The sequence below is a fragment of the Myodes glareolus genome, chromosome 4 (genome assembly GCF_982192425.1).
Source record: "Myodes glareolus chromosome 4, mMyoGla1.1, whole genome shotgun sequence".
Taxonomy (NCBI): Eukaryota; Metazoa; Chordata; class Mammalia; order Rodentia; family Cricetidae; genus Myodes; species Myodes glareolus.
This window is the reverse complement of record NC_142029.1, coordinates 96,630,088-96,651,439: the sequence shown is the minus strand read 5'-3', so window position 1 is coordinate 96,651,439 and position 21,352 is coordinate 96,630,088. Positions and strand designations below refer to the sequence as shown.

The 21,352-nt window shown below is 46.0% G+C and overlaps 1 protein-coding gene across 5 annotated transcripts in view; it reads right to left on the bottom strand.

Moving 5' to 3' along the window:
- The window catches only part of Ntm (neurotrimin), a 977,299-nt gene that overhangs the window by 421,399 nt on the left and 534,548 nt on the right, over positions 1 to 21,352 (bottom strand). For 4 of the 5 annotated variants that reach the window (XM_085689785.2, XM_085689786.2, XM_087905740.1 and 1 more), the window contains exon 2: positions 692 to 776. In XM_085689785.2, coding sequence (XP_085545911.2) covers positions 692 to 776 — 85 coding nt within the window. Of the gene's footprint in view, positions 1 to 691; positions 777 to 2,539; positions 2,559 to 21,352 lie in introns of those variants that run through there. The other variant, XM_087905741.1, reaches the window with a different exon arrangement.

Sequence of the window (21,352 nt, the reverse complement as noted above, 5' to 3'; positions counted from 1 at the left end):
CCTGACCCAACACGACACTAAAGCCTAGAGTTTGGGCCATGCCAAGTTTTGCACATACTGACTGGATGGACAGAACAGCCAGAACACAGTTCACTCATGGAGACGGCATTTTCCACAGACAAATCAGAGGGCATGGTACCAGTGTCTGAGAACCACATTCAGACAGGAGAGCATATCTGCCTTTGCCCACCATCTCACGGAATCCAGACATCACAGTAAAAAAAATGGTAAAACCAGGCTCAGGAAAAGAGGTTTTGCAAAGTCCGGTCCCTGGTGGCAACTAGCAGTGGCACGGGTGGAGTGAGGGCATCCCCACCAAGTCATATCCCTGCTTTGAGACTCATTAACTTCAGAGAGAAGATCATCCATGCTGAGTCTCAGGCAAGCCCCAGGTCACCATAGCCGTCGGGCTCAGAAACAGACAGTACCAGGACCACTGCCCTCAAAATGAGAAACTAGCCCCCACCCTTCACAAACCCCTGAGTGAAGGAAGCCTGGTTCGGGAAACATAGATCGACCCTGTGATTGCCACATGCCTTGGCAGAGCAGCCAGCTCAATCAGAAATTGTGCAGCGTAAGGAACTAGCGACCTCTCCACTAACCCTGGTTTGCTCCAGTGCACACACCCGCACCCCGTCCCTTGTCCCCCAGCCCAAACAAATCATTATTTCGTAGAATGGCAGTTCCCTACCTGAGGGTGGCGCTCTCCCCCTGCCTGACCGTCACGTTGTCCATAGCTTTGGGAAAGGTGGCATCTCCGCTGCGCACCGGCACTCCTGTGGGTACAAGGAACAGCAGCCTAAGAGACACGACCACGAGGCACTTCCAGGGCAGGAACAGGTACCCACAGACCCCCATTCTCGACAGTCACAACTTCCCAGAACTCCGGCAGCGGCACGCACACGCCCCCCGGGCGAGCACAGGAAGTGGGTGGGGTGGGGAGTGAGCGCGGGGACCTAGCGATGAACTAGCGGCGACCGCGCGATGCACTGGGAGGAGGAAAGCGCGCAGACTCCTCCAAGTCTAATATTCCTCCCTCAAATCCAGCCTCAGCTCGCCAGACTCCAAGAACCAGTTTCCACGGCACGCATCCGAGGCGGACTTTCTCCGTGCTGCCTGTGGCCAGGAAGGTGGCTAGGAAGGAGAAGCGCAAGGCAGGCAAGCAGGCGCACAGGTGCTGGTCTCAGGAGCCGCCTCTTTCCTGTAGCAGTTCAGGCATGGCACTTTGGACAGGAGTAAGCACTTTGGTATCCAACAGGGCTGTGGCTGGGTTGCATCCAGCTACCCAGATGTGGTCTGCGATTCCTCAGCCGAACAAGAGGAAATCCAGCACTTTCTTAAGTTTCAGAGCAAGGCTCGCCGCCAGAAACAATTTGGAACAATAGCAGATGGAAAGTAGAGCACGCAAGAGGCGGCACGGATGGTGCAAGGAGGCTACTGCTAAGCCGGCTTCGTGCAATCCCGGACTCCAGAATCCTGCCACAGAGCCTCGGTCAACTTCCTTGGAGCCCAGATGCGCGCCGCAGCCTGGGCTGTCTCTGCAGCGCAGCAGCAAGGCTGGAGCGGCCGGGCAGGGCGGACCTTAGCGGTCCCTCGCCTGCTCTTTGGCTCGCTGCAGAAGGCGAAGCGCAGTAGGCACCGGAGCCGCGGACGCCACGCTCAGCGGCCGCCCCCGGCCTCCGCGCCGCCTTCCTCCCGGGAGCAGCCCCGACGCGCGCGGGCCCCGACCGCCGGGGTTGTCATGGCAGCAGCTCCATCCCTGACCGCCACTTTCTCTCGGTGCCGACTCCAAGCAATCCGGCGGGCGGGTGGCACGGACTGCGCGCTCATCCCGGCGGGTGCGGGGCGCGGGAGCCCACCTTAACCCCCGCCGCGCCGGGCCAGGACAGGGCGGTGCACTACCTCTGGCCACAGGTTTAACCATTTCTGGACTTAAAGAGCAAGCTCTTCGCAATTAAGAAGACAAAGTTACTGTGAGGTCTTAATAAGCCCGAGACATCTTATTAAGGGTCACAAACTAACTAGGAAGAGAAGAGCCTGCAGCATGAATATATGCACCTTTAAAATGGTCAAATTAATTCTATCAGCATTTAGAGTAGTCTTAGGAGGATGCTCACATAGTCTCATTTTTATTCAACGTTACACTACCCTCTGCATTCCACCCACCCACCCCCAAAGCTCCTTAAAACCCCATAGACTAAACACAGTCATTCTAAATAGAGATAGTCCAGGAAAAATTAAAAATATGAAAATTCCAGAAGCATCTTGGTGGGTGAAGTGAGCAAAATCCCATTAAACCCGTTAACATGTTAGTCAAGTTGAACACTGCCTTTCTTAGCCCCCTGCCCCCTCCTCTCTCTCTCTCTCTCTCTCTCTCTCTCTCTCTCTCTCTCTCTCTCTCTCACACACACACACACACACACACACACACACACAGAGTATGCTATCTGGTAAAAGGCACACAGGCTTGGGCCAATGAAAGCCATTGCCTAGTTTATAAGGAAGATTCTCAACGCTCTGGGTTCACACCCTGGCATACCTGATTTCATCTCCAAGAGGTGTGGCTTTCTTTAAACCATTGAAACCCAAAGAAAGACTGGGTATAGCTCAGGACCTGTGACTTCTCCCTGTCTGTTGCAGGTTCCTCTGTGCCTACATTGTGTTTCTCCCTTCACCCTAGCTCTGATGGACCATGCCTAGTCCTGCTGCAGGGAACAGAGTGAATCGGTAGGAACACTGAGAACAACACCAACAGGCTCCCTTCTCAGGGACTTCTAGTCCGGAGCTCCCAATAATGACTTAAATTGTTCCTGGGAATAGGCCGGAGGATGTGATGGTTTTGTTTGTTTCCACTGGCCTTTCTGATGCATAACAATTGGTATACTAATTTTAAAACAAACTATAAAATGACAGTTAAAAACAACAACAACAACAACTCTTCCTCAAAGCCATCCAACACCAGACAACAAAATACCACTACAAACATGATTAGCCACAGCCGTGCTGGTATTACAGGGCCCTTGACACTATTGAGTAACACCAGCCATTTCCATGTACACAGCATGTAAGGATCCACACGTGCGCTTCTCCCACAATATCCCCCTCATGCTACACCTGAGGGAGGGGAGGGTAGAGGTCAGCTTTGAAATATGTTAACCAAATTCAAGGGCCACAAAGGAAGACGAGCAAGCTTTGTTTTTCTCTGTTTTTACACTTGCTCAGGCAGTTTCGAGCAACTTTACGCCGGAGGTGTCAAAATGCTTGACATCAATTCATTACTAGGCCAGTTCCCTACTGTCTCCTCCGATGACTTTTTCTGATATTAAAGTCCCAGGGAACTCATCCACTATTTTTGAACCCAGGAAACCTTTGGATATACAGTGCCAAAAATTGTTGTTATTTGGCAATAATAAATGGCTTTTTTTTTCTGGAGCCTATTTTGTCTCATTTTCCAGTGGGAAAATATGAAGACTGTAAATTAAACTATTCCATTCAGTTGAGCTGCTCCTGAGTATAGACAGAAGACTTGAGCTTCTCTCTGTTGATTAGCAGGCTGATGAGTTTAAGATTCTCTCCTTAAAGCCACTGTGTCATCCCTAATAATCCATCAGCTATTCCTCTATGGCCCTGTCGTAACCCCTAAGTGTCACACTCAGTGAAAACAAATGCTAGACACACGGAAGAGGAAGGAACTCATTCCGGTCTTTGGCGTCATTTCCCTACAGACCCAGGCCCGAGACTGGAGAGGCTGATTCTTCTCATGACAAATTCTAATTCAGTCGCTTGCATCTAATTCCAGGTAGGTACAAATGAGCATTAGGTTTTGCATCTAGGAATGGGGATAATGACAACCAACATCCTGTCCCAAGGGACCTACATACATGATTAACTCTACAGGAATAATACTTAGAAAACCATTTAAGATGAAAGAGGCTTTATTAATACATTTTTTCCCTGAGACTGCTTCGTTATTATGGCTAGACAGAAAAATAATCTTCAAAGGCTCCTTGAGACACAGTCTACACTGGCCTGAATGTACTTCATCTCAGACAGGCAGAGCATCTATCTCTGACCCTGAAGAGAAGTGTTGACCTGAAGCATCCTGGTGGCTGTCCACAGAGAGCCCATCAGAGCACAGGGAACCCTCAGGGAGGACAAAGAAAAGTCACTCATAATCTCTGCTTGGAGGAGCCAGGGATCCAAACTCTGTTCACAAATAAAAGTCAAGAAAGGGGCCGAAGGTCAGAGATGCCCACACAATTAACAAGACAGTTCTGCTTAACCCAAACCTGCTATTGAAGTGCTTTAAAAAGATGAAGATCCAAATCGCATGTCAATTGCCTTCCCATCCCCTAATCCCTAAATATAACCAGCACTTAGTGGCTTATCTTATATCCTGTCTCTGGTTTCATAAAAACTGCTGGATTTATTTTATTTTTCCCAGCACATCTGAGTTAATGAAAAAGGGATGACAGTCAGAGCAATTTCACTATTTGTGTTCTTTATAGAAACAACTTCCTCTCTGCCTCCTGGAAAGCAGACTCCTAAAGAGTGCCACCTCCACCTTCTCCCCCACCCCACCCCGTCCTCCTCTCCTTCCTCCCTTCTTTCTCACAAACACATATACTGTACACATAAATCAACTTGTCACAGCTTGTCTCTGCACTGACAGCTGTAATTGCTTCAGGTTATAAAAATATCTTTAGGACAATACCTTTCAAGCTCTCTCTCCCTCTCTCTCTCTCTCTCTCTCTCTCTCTCTCTCACACACACACACACACACACACACACACACACTCACGCATGCACGCACGCACACACATACGCACTGAGGTAGATAGGTGTGGTCCATACCTGCATTGTCACGTATACACTGAACTAGGGTTTGGACAAGGAGAAGCCCTGACCGACAGGCAGTCAGCTGGGATTTTGTTTTGTTTTACTCTATGTTACCTACAGCAAGGCTGGGGTGAGCTAAAGAGCTGCGGTTATTCCACCATGCAAGAGACAGCGGAAGAGCAGTAGCTTAAGAAACGCCAGCTCTATTTCTCTACAAAGGCGAAAGGCCCCCCTCTCCTGGTAGAGATTTCAAATAGAAGCACAGGCGAGATGAAAAATGCAGGGCAGTTAGTGAGTGGCGTGACATCAAATAGATATTGGAAAATTTAATCAGAAGGAGCAGTGTAAATCTGGATAAAGAGGTGCCTCCAGGGGTGTAGGAAAGGGCTGGGCTTTGGAAAAATGCATGCTATTTTTTGCCTCTCTATGAATACAGTATCACAATAAAAAAATCACTGATCATCTGGGCCTCAGTCCAATGTGTGAGGATTTCAGTGGAAAGAGCAATAGGGCAACATGAAGAGGGGAAGAGGGCCGCACGAAGAGAAAAGAGGTCAGAAACAGAGTGATCCGAGAAGGCAATGAAGAAAAGGCAGGGACATGGCTGCCTGTCCACGGGCTTTGAAACCTACAGAACTTTATAAGAGATGCACAAAGTGAAGAGATTGGAGTGGAGAAAGCTGTGGAGGGCGACTGAATGAGCTAAAATCAAAGTGCCAAGAATAAAAAGGGTAGGTATCCAGAGAGCACATCCCAAGAGTCACAGAGGTTGGGGCAAAATTGTCTCTTATGTAAGATTTAGGTCATAGTAAAACCTCAGACCCAGAGAATCACAGAACACTGTGTCGAGTAGGATGTGGGAAGATGTGCACGACACACCCTTCACTTTAGGAAGGAAGTACTGAGCCCCAGTAGGCCATATTAGGTATAATGCTAATAATGAGTGAAGCAGGACAAGAACTCAGGGCTCCTGATCCCTGGTCCAGTCATCTTCCCGTTATTCCATGACTGTGGACACAGTTGAAGAGATGAGCAGGAAACACCAGCGTTTACTGCTTTGTCTGGGGCCAAACAGACAACCACGGAGGGGGCTACAAGCTGTTCATGATATTTCTGGGTATCCAGCGACTCCACTGAATCTGAAGCATTCATGAAACCAGCATGTATAGGGCACATGTTGAGAACTAGATAAAGAAAGACGGAGCAAAGCACACCTGCTGGCCCTCTAGTTCCCAGCAGTCTGGTGCTCCTGGGTTTCCCCGCAGTCGTTATTTACACTGATATTCACAGGCGTTGAAGTTCTAGTCAATTCGGACTTGTTCTCCCCTCGGCTGAGGAAAATGGGTAGAAATCTACCTTCTCCTTAAGAATCAAAACTGTGGTACGTGTTCAGGTTTCTAGGCAGCACATTGGCTTCTCTGCAGTCATTGTTAAGAGTGAAGAAGGGCTGGACCAAGCAGTGGTAGTGCAGGCCTTTAATGCCAGCACTCGGTAGGCAGAGGCAGGTGGATCTCTGTGAGTTCGAGGCCAGCCTGGTCTACTGGTCTACAGAGTAAGTTCCCAGACAGGCTCCAAAGTAACACAGCGAAACCCTACAGAGAGAGAGGGGGAGAGAGAGAGAGAGAGAGAGAGAGAGAGAGAGAGAGAGAGAGAGAAGGAGCACTTAGGGATGTCCTAATGGAGACAAATCCTCTAGTCAGGTAAATCCACACGGAGCATGCTGTCTACCAAGAGAGACAAAGACAGGCTGTGAGGAGCTTCTCAAAGTAAAGAATACATGTATGGTATAAGTACCATAAGAAATTATTGGAAGAGGGCAAGTCCGATCAAAAGTGAAAGACTTTTATGTCAGGAGCTGCAGCTGAGGGATCTTTACTGCTGAGGAGGAATGAAGAGTAAGTGGTATGGCAGAATCCTTGCAGCAGGCAGGCTTCGTCGACTACACCCAATCTAAGGACAGAAGGGAGGCAAGCAGAAGCCACCGCTTGTCTAGTTGTGTTCAGCTGAATTGGGCGTGTAACCTGGTAGCTCTGCCCCCTTCAGTAAGGTATATGCACTCACATACCTATTCAGACTACCTTATCCCACAAAGAACAACTGCGGACTTTGAATGCAGAAGAGGCAAATGTCAAATCTTCGTGCTCTGTCATGAGGACGGAGCCCTGGGCACAAGCTTTGTTTGTAAACTAGCAGGCTTCATGGTACCAAGCATGTGGAGCTGCTACGAGTCTGTACAAACAGATACAATCGCTCAGTCCAGAGCCTGGCTTCTCCCGTGGTTCCCGTGTGATATCCGGAGGGCTTCTGCTGGGCTTGTCAGGAAGGACCCAGAGAAATTCATTCAGAGGTCAGGAGGAGTCTAAGAGAAGAGCATGGGCCTGGGGACAGTCATGGCATTTACATCAGGAGGGAGCCTCATCCGAGAGAGAGAGAGAGAGAGAGAGAGAGAGAGAGAGAGAGAGAGAGAGAGAGAGAGGAGAAACACCATGCAGGGATAGGGTAGAAAGAAGTGCCTCAGGCTACCCACTCCAAACAGGAAGATGAGTGACCAGCTAGCTCTTCACTCCTCTGTCCCATCCCTGAATATCTTGTCAACCACCGGTTGATGCCTACTCGCAGAAGCCTAGGGAAAAGAAGCTGTGCTCGAGATCTGCCTTACTCTTTTAGCATTTGTCTAGGTCCTTTGAGCTCTCCTGTCCCCAAGTACACACTGGAAAGGTAGAGAGAACCCAGGGTATAGGGTTCTATAGGTATTGGAGAAGATACTTCCAACCCATCCAAAGTAAACCGCACTTCCAGACCCTCTTCCAGGAGCTCCTTAACCGCTATGTGCCTGCTGCAGGGGAAACCCCTTGGCGTCTGCAAGGTCAACTTGATGCAGCCTCCATTCCAAGTTGCTTGGTCTTCTAACCCTTCCAACACCCCAAAGCAGTTAGTTCCATAATCCTTCTAGAGAGGTTGCCTAGGGGCATCAGTTTACATGAATATTCTCACCTACACACTACCTATCGAGTGTAATGCTTGCAGGAAGCAGCTCAACTGGTCAGGAGGTGGCTTCTGATACAAAAACAGGCCTTTGAACGGCAATCTCTGCAGCCTTGGACCTGGAGCACATCCAAGACAGCGTGGGGAGCACACGCCTTGCACGCCTTACAGTTTTCCTTCCCAGAGTATCCCCTGCTGCCTGCGTCTATCCTTAACCTTTTAGCCACATTTTCCTTTAGAGGATTTGACTCTTTGTTCACCAGCTCAAAGCAAAAACAGAAAAGGCCATTCTCAATGAGATGAGAACATGCTCTAAAATATACTGCTTCAGTTAGACTTTTTTCCTAGTAATGACTTCTGCCCAAACATTGCTTTGTAAACCAGAGCATCTGGGTCCCAGTTCCTCTCAGCCCATCAGCAGAACTCACTGCTAATTTGGAAATGTTAGGACGTTCCTTTGTTGAAAGAATCAACATTATACGGGGACGGTGGAACACTGTGACGATCTACCAGCTGATTCATTCCAATGGGCTAACGGCTTTCTGAAGGACAAAGAGTATGACTTCAGCCTAGGATGACAGCTCTTGGGAGGCTGGGGTCAAGGGTCTGTGGTTGCAGCCCCAGCCTGCCACTTACTCACTGTGAGGAAGTGCCTGGGTCTCTACCTCCTGACTTCTATACAAAGAGTTTGGATTAGAAGCTTTCTAAGGACCCTTCCAACTCTAATAGACTGTGATTATGATGCTCCTCGGCCCTCTTCTCAGAAGCAGTTTACCCTTCAGCGTCACTTATCCGTTTCTCCTGTGCGGAAATAGCCTCTTCCTCCTGCCCTTCCACTCTCCAGTAAGCCAAGGTACCACTTCAGAATTCAGAAAACTATCATCCAAGGTAATTAATGAGCTGCCCCAGATCTAAGGCAAGCCAATGCAGGAGTCAAGATGATTAAAAGTCTTCCGATAAAGGGTTTCTTTAAGGAAAAGAAAATCCCACAATGCATCCAGCAATGTTAATCTTCAATAAATACGCTGTTAATATTTAACTGGCATTTATTTAAACTTACAGTAACTGTCCTATTAAATCTAAATTAATTGCCCATTTGGGAATCTTCCCCTAAAGCTTAGCTGGGACATGGCTGTCTACATCACAGCCTATACTAGGCATCTAGCCATAAAGAGAATATTTAAGCCATTCTTCCAAGACTTTGCTATTGGAATAGCATGGCTGCAAGAATGTTGGAGATAAACTAGGCTAGTAAATTGTCCATCCTGTGACTTCGTAGGAGCCTTGATGTTTCTGCTTTTCAGTACGAGATGATTCTGTTTCATTATGGCTTTTATTACACAGGGCACATTTTCATTCAAGAATATAAATGTACTTGGAGCCCTGCTTCCCTCTGCCTTCTTACTCCCTTTCCCACCCATCTCTGTTCCCTGGATTATTTTACTTCTATTGTCAATCTGGACCGTCCCCCCCTTCTGAACTTTGTCATTTAGACTCACTCTTCTTTCTTTTGTCTCATTCTCATCCAGGTTTCCTAAATAAGACGTCTGTGCATCACGATCAGTTGTGTTCTTATCTGCATACATGCACACACATATAACTACAGCTCACATACAAGCACAAACAGAAATACGCTTTCACATGTCACGAAAACCATTATGTCATGGCGATCACCTATAAAAGAGCCGTGAAATAATCCTCGCGGGTGCTGCTTTGTCAGGGGTAGACAGGGTGTAATTGGGTAGAACTGATCTTTGCTCTTCCTGGAATCAATCAATATTGTTTTATTATAAGTGTGGTCCCGGTTGAACTTCTGGGATTTTATTTCACTATGATTGGAGCACATTTACATTGGCTCGGATGCTTACACTCACTGGTCTCATCAGCTACTTGTGTTCGTGAGATGGGGATTTCATACAAACACAGATCTCAGTCACAAAGGTCGGTGCTCAGGCAGCATCTGCTTCCAACCAAAGTATCCAGGAAGACTTGAATCCAACCTTTCCTTAAGGAAGTGGGAACAGGATGAGGCTCTCATAATCCTCTCTAACGTTTCTGAAGGCTTAGTTGGTTCTCTGCCCCGTTTGCCTCTCAAGGCATGGAGACAGGTGAGTTTTAGCTAAGGAGAGAGATGGAGAATAGAGACGCTGAAGGGAAGGAAGACAGAGAGGGAGGCAAGGCATCCGTCCTTGGTAAAAGGACTGCTTGTGCTTAACCACTTGCAGAAGGTTTAAGGTTTTGTAACTTCTGTAAAAGTCAACTATCATTTTTTACAGATTTTCTACCTAAACCCGTACAAACTGTTGTTTGTTTGTTTGTTTGCTTGCTTGCTTGTTTTTCTCCTTCCAATTTCTGTCAAGTTAGACTGAAGACAGTACAGGATCCTCCCAATAAAAGAGATCCCTCATGTCCCGAAACATCTTTATTCTTCATTTTGCTGACACTTAGAAAGTGGAGAAAAAGCAATGGCATTCTGAGCTCCTCTGTGGTACTTTGTTGCCTCATCTGCTCACCCTTACACAGTAGAATGTGGAAGGGCATTGCTGATTCATGAAGACCTTGGATCTCTCCCCTTCTAGGGTTTAGTCCCTTGGGCCTTTTCCTCCCAGAAAGTAACAGTTTCCCTGAACCTCCTGTAGACTTCTTCCTTGGAGTCTCTCAGAGAGCCGCAGGACACAATAAAGTGAGAAGAGCTACTAGAAAGTTCTAGACTAGATTTACCTGAACTCAGGTAGCTCTAATCCCGGAGTAGGGCAAATGGGGGTGAGGGATGTTGTGAGTGTACATGTGAATCAGGCATAACATATGAAAATAAATCACCGCAGCTTTCACAACAGTTTTGACAAGGTGTCAGGATCAAAGATGCTTTCAAAAAGTGCATGATGAGAAGTCTCTGTTTTTCCCTCTAAGGCAGAAAGCTAGCTTGAAGTTAAGATGCAAATCAAGCATAGATTGACATGCTTCTATAAGGAGAGTATTAATAAAAGATTACTCAAAGGACAGTCACTAGGACAAATCAAATGTAAGTTCTCTCTCTCTCTCTCTCTCTCTCTCTCTCTCTCTCTCTCTCTTCCTTTCTGTGAATGATCTGTCATCAGAAATTCAGGGGAACAATCCTAAATTTCAGAAGGCATTGTAATTTATTAAATAATTCCTCATCTTATAGGAAGGAGCTGAAACAGCCTACACACTTATGTGGAAAAGTGAACAAATAGAATATACCAGTCTTCAGGAAAATAATCCAGAGTGTACTGGTTAGATATCAAGTCCTGGATGGCTAAGAGACAACGCTGTGTGGTGAACTAAATATGGATATTGTAGTTAATGGTCTCTTCTTTAAGTTCAGGCTCCATGCACTGCCAGCTTCACCTTGAACCATTTTTTTACCTCTCAATGTCTCAATTCTCTCCTCTACTAAAATGAAATAGCACTTCATTCATGTTGGCTGCAGGATTAAATAAGAAAATACATGTAGTACCCAATGGTGTGTTGGGTCAACCCCCAAAACAAGTGCTACTGGTTTTCTCTTCTCCAGTCCAGGAAGGTAACTTTGTAATCAGCCATCTCTAGAGGCTCTCTCTGCGTGGTCCTAACATTACAATTCACGGTGGGACACTAGACATGTTTTCCCACAAATAACAGGATTTTCCCACCCCAAAATAATATTGAACCAACGCTGTTATAAAAGATATTAGCGCCTATATTAAAAAAAAACAGAAACAAACAAAAAACATTCTTTAATTGCTGTGACAAACCCTCCAATTTAATATTCAGTTTTATTGAGATAGGGTCTTGTTTCTGGAGTGCTATGAACAAGGGTGACACCATCATGCCTAACTCCAAAGTCGTTTTGACTGTCTCCACCCTGAACTCTGCCCCTCACTGCCCAATCTCTTAACCCCTCTGTTATGCTGTTTGTCTCTTTTCGCCCCCACATCTATCAGGTGCTTTTTCTAAATTGCATGTAGCAAGAACCCACCTCTCTCAGTTTCTACAGCCTCACAATGACCCAAGACACCCTCCCTTCTGAGATCTTAGCTAAATGACTGCGATCTCTCTTGGGGGGACGGCCATTGCCAACTCTTGTCAGATCTATTGCCATCTCCACGCTGCGAGAAGGTACCCGGGATCTGAGAGCATCACTTTTCATGATGAAGCCCATAGCAGCTCCCCACTGCCCTTTGAATAAAGCTTTCGATGTTTATGTGACTTCTGAGCCCAAAGGACACACTCATTTGCTTTTAGCTTTATCTCCTCTCAAATTTTCTCACAGCAAGCCAGGTTAGAACCTATTTCATAGAATGACTATTTTAATTTCTTTAAAAGTCTTCCTTCCAAGCTCTGAGGCTCTACATATGCCGCCCTTGGATTTTCCAGGCTAAATTCTATCAACCTTTTCAGTTCCTAGTTTCTCGGATGAGGATCTCTTCCGTCACCACATGATAGATCCTTGCAGTGTTGTTCCTCACAACAGCCACGATTTTTCAGGGGTAACTGAAGGTCTCTCTTCTCCGATTCGTTCCTGAACCCTAACACAAGATCTGGTGCTTAACATCCTGATGAATATTGACTGAATTTTTATGGCTGTCAAGCTTGGGGAGGGGTGGAATCAGCAATTAAAATTACTTGCTGACAAGGCTTCCAAATCAAGTATCCTTAGAAAAATGACAAGAGATATAAGGTAGTGGACACACACCTAATGATTAAATACTAAGGCCAAAAAGGACCCAAAGAGATAAAAGTAGCCACTTAAGGGTAAAAGTTGCTGTGTCTATAAGAAAGGCTGGACCAGCATATGTGGTATCTAATTGTGAACACAAAGGCTTGGAGGAGTGCGAGGGTGATAGGTTTATTAGGTCACGGATGTTTGACATATATCTATAACCTTTGAATATGACTCCCAACAGGATTGCGACTGTCCAGAGCAGGTAAGTAGGACATCTGAATTGATGTGACCTGTTGTGACCTTTCTAATGTCATGTTCCCGTTTCCCCTCTGATTCAATTGTCTGCATGGATGGAGGTAACAGCACTGTGTTCGTCTTCACCCTTGTACACTGCTATCATAGCCCATTCTAGAATACGGGTGGATCCTTGGTGAATGCAGTTCTTAAATGCTACAAGACAGTGTGTGTGAAAGAGAGGGTGGGAGTGGTAGGGTAAACAGGAGAGCTTAACATTAGGCAGGATCAGGTGGATACCTTAAATGTACGTACACACACACACACACACACACACACACACACACACACACACATTCTTCCACTCTTAGCCACCGATGAGAGCATGGCTTTCACTGTTTCCTGAACCCTGCAGCCTGATTTAGCTCTGGCTATGCTTGGCAAGCTCCTTCCATATGCTGGGCTGCTCAGGAGCAGGGTTGGTTTGTAAACCGTCTGTAAGCCCCAGGTGCTTTGCCTCACTGCCTGCCTGTGCCAGCCTAACTCCTTCTAGAGCATGATGGGAAGCCAATGACATTCCATAGAATTTTCCACTTTTAACTTTAATGGGAGAGAATTATGTCAGTAGTTATCAAAAGCAATAGATGGTGTACAGGTTGTGTACACCACAGCTGTGTGCTTCTTTTGAATGCTTCGTGAGAAGTCGATAAACAATCACTAACTTCGTTGGGGAAACTATAGCATTTCTTTCCCTTTCCTTCAGACATGGTGGAACGACATCTACAAGGCCGTAAAGAGTTTAAGAAAAAGCAAGCCCAAGTCTAAGCCGGGAGATCTTTATGAGCACTTACCCTACATAAAAGTCGGAGTAAGTTAGTAGGAAGGGATGTTTCTGCGTGCCCAGCTGGGTGGGATGAATAAACTCTTGACACATTCATTAAAAACACGGAATGAACGTAGGTGATGTGATATGCGGAACTTGTGTGTGTGTGTGTGTGTGTGTGTGTGTGTGTGTGTGTGTTACAGATAACTCAGTAATTACACAGATCATCAATAGGCACTGGTGAATCCACGGAGAAAGGGAAAGTACAGTTACAAGAGAAGAAAAATGAAGGGATAGTGATTCATAACATTCTGTCTTAGCACAAGGGGGCAAAGCATATTCAGTATCAGCAATATTTGTGAGGAGGAATTAACAAATAAAAACTACAATACACACACACACACACACACACACACACACACACACACACACATAGCCTAAAACCTTGCATTTCCATCTTCCTAGAGGCCTGTTGACTGTACCTCCCCCACGTGGCAGACACTGTTCTGACTGCTTTCAATCTTCTAAGAGACAGGAGAACTTTGTGCCCTTCTCCCATCCTTTTTTTGCAGACCAAAATAGAAGAGCTTTATAAAGAAAGTTACCCAAAGATTTCCAAGATAGCCACTCAACTCTCCCGAGAGAGAGAGAGATAGTTAAGCACAGTCAGCATAACCTCATAACAAACCCACTCCAATCCCAACATCCATCCCCGACTCCCTAGTCCTCTCCACCCAAGAATAACATTAATGCTAATCAGACTATTAGCCAGGGTGCTTGGTTTGAATTTGAAAAATTGGAGGAACGAGCTTATAAATTATTTTCCCAGGATATCATCTTTAAGCATTAACAGCTCTAACTGACTCTGGATTCTGGGAAGTGAGCATAATTACATGGAAATTGACAGGACACAAATGCCAAGAATTCTGTTAACCTTTAGTATCTTTTAAAAACTCCCTCCTTGTAATTATCTCTTTCTTTTGTCCTAAATGTTACTGATGAATATGTAGCGGTGTAAGCAAACAAGAGGGTGGATGGACTGTGGGATCTTGGTCTCTGGAATTCTAGAGTTCTCCAGATAATCCATAAGATACCAAGTGATAAATAATGCGCTTGGAGTTTGGCTGTATCCAGAAGTTGTCTCCATCATGGTATTTTTTTTTCTTTCTACTGCTGTTCTCTGCTTAGAATTCTCCAGGCTGGGTGGAGTTCCTCTGCAATCGGATTATAGTGGAAATGCAGATGTGAGGCAGTGGGTGTCTAATGCAATTCCTGACCTGTTCTGTGTCTTTGCAAAAGTCACCGCGCCTTTTCTGTGCTTTGGATTTCCTTTCTGTAAAGCGAGTGTGATGACATTTAGCTCTAACTGCAACAATATTTGCATAGTGCTGTAAACTTTACAGAAGACATTTACATCTCTTATCTCACTGGTGTCTGGGTGTCCCATGCTTTCTCCCTCCTTTTCAGACTCCGCTACCGTCACCAAGGTTCTCTTGTGTTCTCTTTTTCTCTATGTACAATCTTAATTAAGTCTTAACTCATCCCTTGGCTTCCAGCCCTGCTAGAACTAGTCCTTAAGGGCCAGAGCAAACTTCTTGGCGTGGGAAGTTGAATGGGTGTTGTTCATCACTCTAACTGGGAAGCAAAAGCTGCTATCAGGACCATGAGGCCAGAGAGATTACATGGTCAGCAATGTGCTGAGCGGTCATTTGTGGATGTCAAATGCCTGCCTGATGTTTAGGTGAGTGAAACCTTTTTTTCTTCTTTTCAGTCGAAAATTGTATTTCACTCATCAAGTAAACAAGCATTCTCTTGCTTGTTTTTAATGTTTACTGTGCCTCTAAGAATGTACCATCTTGCAAACCATGCAAAGATTGCTTGACTGGTTCAGATCTTTACCTAGAAGTGTCACTAGTTCTGGAGATTGTATCAGCGGTGGGAATGTTTATTGGGGGGTGTGAGTCACTAGTTGTACATGTCCATGACAGCCCGCAATCGGTGTAGCTGCCACGCTCACAATCACTGCACAGATGGAGGCAGCTGTGCCTCTCTACATCCCATGGTAAAGCTATGTGACCCAAGATTTATTTTATATTTATCACCAGTCATTTTCTATTAAATTCAAAAGTTTCAGCTAGGATATTACATAGGTCACTTTTGAAGTAGGTATGGGAGTGGCTTATTTTAACTAAGATTTTAAGTTTTATACAGTAATGAAGATACACACTATTTCAAATGAGCTTCAGTTTAGTTAAGTTAAATGATCGCTGATATAAACAAATTATTTGAATCCAGCTTTATGCTTCTTGGATCGATCTCTAGTAGGTTTCAGCAGCTCTGTCAGGTTGTGGTAAGCTTGCCATTGAGAACTATGCTAGGTGTGTGCCACCACCGCCCGGCAAGGCTAAACTCCAGCATTAGGCTTTGCTCTGACCTCACTGCCCCCCTACTGACCTTCAGTAGCTCAATCAACCTAAACTAGTGGTCCTTCCTGGACTGTCACACTGATAATCATTAACTTTACATGAAAGAAACTTTCTGGCATTCATAATTTTTTATATAGTAATCAGGCAGGATCAGGGTAAATAACACTTCCTCCATGAAACATTGAATGAATCAATGTTCCACACTACTGGAATACATCCTCTTTAACATATGTGCATGTGTGTGTGTGCATGTGTGCGTGTGTGCGCACATGCCACACACACACATATATATGCTATGAATACACACTTATATCACAACATTAAGTACATACACTATCCATACATCTATGTACTATTGAATGTTTATTATGGTTATGGTTATTTGTATTATAGACGGCTGTGTATTCATTTGATCTCACCTATTGTGACTTAGATAGAAACTTTCTGGAGGAAGGTGCTTTCATTTCTGGTTTCTTTATTCGCCTTCCCAATGCTGTCAATGTGTGGGAATGAGAATGTAAGTTCAGTAAATACTCATTTCACTGAGCTGTATCTCCGTTCCTGCATTGGTCTAAGCACTATTATCCTTCCTTCACTCATGAGGAAACTGAACTCTAAACCTGGAAGGCTTTTGTTTGTTTGTTTTCATTTTGATTCAGGGATTGTTTTGTACATGAGATTTCACTGGGTAGCCTAGCAGGCCTGAGATTTTCTATGTAGATCAGGTTGGCCTTGAACTCCCAGAGTTCCACCCACCTCTGCTCCTGAGTGTTGAGAGTAAAAGTGAGGGCCGCCACGCCCACTCGGGAGATTTTTATATGTAGAGCATCAGGTGGGCATGATGGAGAGGTAGAAAAAGTCAACCTCCAGCTCATTCAAGGTCTGGGTCCACGCGTAGAAGAGATCTTGAGGTTTGCCCATGTTTTCATAGGCGCACACACAAAATCAACTAATTTCTGCATCGAAATTCCAGTACAGAGGTTAGCATTCCTCTGACTTCATGTGCAGCTGCCGAGGCAAAGACTTCCACTTCTGAATACCTCCTCATCCCCAAACAGACTTGCAGCTTTCTCCGTTTTAAGATTAGATTCCAAGAGATTTCAGGCAGACGTAAAACACCCGCTTCCCAGAACCTTCCAAAGGCTTGCTGGTGGCGGAAGGGTCAAGTTCCAGCTGTGCTCTCTGGCCCAGTGCCAGCCCTGACAGAGCCCATCCATCACAGCTGAAGCCTGCCCTTCTCCCACGCAGCTCGGGTTGGAAATGGAAGTGGCCTTTTAACAGAACATTGTCTTAGAATTGTGTGAAGCAAGGCTGACAGAGAAAGGAAGATTCATTCCTGACACCAATCATACTAATATCTGTCACCAAAATGACATTTTCCCTTTAATGATGAAGAATGCATCAGAATAGAGGGAGGGGAATGTGCAGCCTTCGCTGTGATGCTCTGGCCTGGGAAGGAGGGAGAAAACCTCTGCTGCTGGTGGCCTCAAGGTGGAGTAGGTGAAGGAATGAGGACCAGCCCACCAGTGAACAAAGAAAACTCATACCTGGTTTAGAAAAGCAGGCTTCACGCAAAGAGAAGCCTCTGAGTTAGGGAATATCACTAAGTAATATCTAATCCATTCCTCATGAAGCTCTTTGTTAGGTTTCTACATAGAACCATCTCCATATTTTTCAGGCCCTGAGCTGGGGCAGGGGTGTTCAGGGCTAATTTTCAGGGATGCCAAGTACAATTCCCTCACATGGAGTTAGTAAGCCTCTTAAGCAAGTAGCTCTTCTGTGTCTCGAGCCCCAGCCTCTGGAATGTGAAAGGGCTGAGACTGAAAATCCAGGCAGAATGCAGGTTCCCTGTGCATACCCAGGGACCAGTCTACGGGTAAGGGTGGTCCGTGGAAGGAAGAACAGACATCAGAGAGCCACAGTTTCATAAACCAAGTGCATAGAGAGGTAAGGACTGCCCCAAACGTGACAAATGCTCCCTCCCTCGGTGAGCAGTTAGAGAGAAACATGGCGGCGGCTGCCCCAAATGCTCGCTGGTTGCTTTTCAACTTCATTGTCTCTCTATCTAGCAGTCCAAGGATGGTGACATCTTCATGAAGTTTTCTTTCCTCTCCTCTCTTTCCCATCGTTACTCATCCACGTACCTCTCTTCTGCGGCTATGTATGGCCACGTCACACAGCAAGATAATGTTGAGGAAGTTTACATACATGAAAATGCAGCATGCATTTTTCTCTCAGGACCCATACTTTGGTCCTTATGTTCAGGTGATTGAGGGAGACATGAAAAAGGGAAGCTGCTTTCTCCTAGTTTCTCTAGAGGTTCTCCTGTGCAAACCTTCGCTGAATTATTAGACACACCCTGCCTACTTCCAGGTTACTGCGGGAGCTCCTTCTGCCCCTTCAGTCAATAGCCGCTCAGATACCAGCCCACTGGGGCTCGGTCTCTCTCTCTTTAAAAAAGCAGCATCTGCCCTTCGCTCTCTCTCTCTCTTGCTTCTGGCTCTGCTTCCAACTACTAGGCTCCTTTCCTGATCATGCAGAGGGCTGTTGTCTGGGACGGTGATCCGTAAGTTTTTCCCCTTTAAATAAATAACCATTCTATCAATCATAATTCCAAACTGGTGTGGGATTGTTTGTGACTTACACCTTCACCAGGTCTCTCTCCTGGCATTAATTCCTAGGCCTCTGAGAATAAAGCGTTTGATTAGTTGCTGTTGAAACTATCCAAATAATTCTACTATCTCTATTGCAGAGAAATAATGAAGTAACTTGTAAGGACAAGATATGTGGATTCCTGTATCCAGTCTCTAACTTGTTCTAGTCTGTGTCCCGTAGGCTTTCTTTTATCCCCTTGTGCCCTCTTACAACTATAGGCATGCCTAGGAATCACATGACTCCAGGGCACTTCTGAAGATTTTAGACTTTCACAATTCTCTGCAGCGCTAATTAGCACAACACCTACACATTAGTTAACCTGCCAGCGAAGCAATGCTACATCATCGTCTTTACGAAGAAGGAAACTGAGTCATTTACCTCCCATTATTTGCATGAGTGGGCCCCTGACTCTCCACCCCCTCCTCCATTTTCCATTTCAGACATACTTTAGCCATGCAAAGATGTAGCTTTTCACAAACTGTTCATCTGAACAACTGAGATCCCAAAAGGATTGACAAACAGATTGTTTAAGGCGGAAGTCGTAATATAAAACTCTGAAAATAATTGAACCCATGCTGTCTACATCCTCAAATGGGGTCTGATATGCTGTTCTTGGCCTTCTATGTCTCCTTGTGTCCTTTCAGACACAAAACTCCCCAGCAAGAGCTTCAAGGCCCAGAGGGATGTCTAAACTCCACGAATGACTCTAAAAGTCTCTGCCATAATGGAGAGAAAAAATAGGCAGGGCTGTTCCCAGGGATGCTCAGCAGGCAGTGGGAAGAAGCTTCCTGCCCAGAGGCGGTGGTGCTAACCAGCCCTTCTAGGGGGGGTGCGGCTGGAGAGGGGGTCATACGCTATGAGCATGAGACATCAGGGATCCCGCTGACATCTTTCTATCAAAAACATATGTTCTTGATTCCCAGAGTGTCAGGCACCACTGACAGAGTGGGCAAGAACCAGACTCTCCCTGTCTCTTCGTCCCATGATGGCACCAGTTTCCCAAGAGGAAAAAAAAAAAGAGGAACTTGGATGAGGGAAGATTCTAATGCTTGTTGCAGCCTTATGTTCATTAGAAGCGGGCCAGACTGATGGCCTTTCTTAGCAGTTGTGCAAACCAATGTCCAGCAGAGGCACCATGGCAATCTCACATCCAGGGGTTGAAAGCACCACATGCCTGCTTCCCTAGAAGCAGGTCATCACCTCCTGGTGATAAAGGGCCGTGTGTTTACCAACTGCTTAAGTGATATGACGCAACATGCGCACACACTTTTAGTTTGCATGAATGACTTTGCTCAAAGAATATTTGGTATAATACCCACACATACACAGGGAGACAAGTCCACAGGGCTGGGACACACACACACACACACATACACACACACACACACACACACACACATATGAGACAAAACTTTCTACTTTCACGCTGCAACAATCACAACCACAACGGACATCAAAACGTTGGGTCTGTTGGGAAAGAAATAATACATTGCTTTCTTGTGCAGTTTAATTCTGCTCCACCCATTCTGCCTAGAAAAAGATATGTTCCCACTTGGCAGATGAGTAAAGTAAGATTCACATTGGTCAGGAAGCTAACAGAGTTCCCCCTGTGAATTGTCAAAGAACTTAAAGAACTTAGCTTCAGATGGAGTCTTCCCAACTTCATTTTTACTTAGCAGCTCTTAACTCAATGAGGGACTCTAACCTCCCTCCTTGAGGAATGCTCTCTCTGCTGTGGCTCCTTTGAGAGGACAAAGAGTCCTTAGGATAATGGGAACAATTTATGAAGGGCCAGAGGAGCAGGGAGCGAGAGTGAGAACCATTGTTAAGAAGTGGGACCAGCGGAAAAAAACACGAGGCTCCAGGCAGAAAAGCGAAGCAGGTCCACGGTGCGGGAGCAATGTAACGAGCCTGCTATTCACAGTGCGGCACTTCTCCGAACATCTGGGGAAGCGGCAATCTGTTGTCCACAGAACAACGGGCAGGATTGATCGACAACACTGGGAGCAAAGAGCAAGCAGCACTTCCCAGTGGTAAGGCACTATGGGTGGCTCTCTGGGTGCGGAGCCCGGCAGGAGAACTGAAGCCTGCTGTCTGAAAAAGTGTCTGCTCTGGGTGTGATGGCCGACCTCCTTGATGCTGTGCAGCATGTGGCCACATACAATGCTCACTTTGTTCCCTGCTGGGAGCAGGCCTGGTAGTGTTCAGACATCCATCCTCTTGCACGTCATCTTCCCAAGAGGTCCCCCACCTGTGCAGCAGCCACCACGGTGTGGTTCCCCAGCTTATACATGCATCTGATAAGCAAAATGACCTCCTCTGGATACCCCTCAACAGATCCCCTATTCTCTACAAGTGTCTCTGTCACGCAGGTGAGGACAGACCTCTCTCTTCTGAAGTTCACAGAACTTGCTTCTACTCTAAGGGACAGAATACACAGCTATGGGGGCCAACTGAGTGCAAACACAGGATGCCCCTCCTCCAAAAAGAGACGCTTGTTGTCTCTAATGTGTTTATCTTTTTATTACATCAACTTCCTTTATTATTAAAAAAGATCCAAGGTGTGGCCCGCAGAGATGGCGCTGGGATTATGAGCATGTGTGCTGGCTCTTGGTCCAGGCTATCTGGTGCCCTCCTCTGGTCTCCCTGGCACTTGCTCTCACATGCACATACTCCATCCACATCCACATGCAAACAATTAAAAATAAAAAGACAATTTATTTC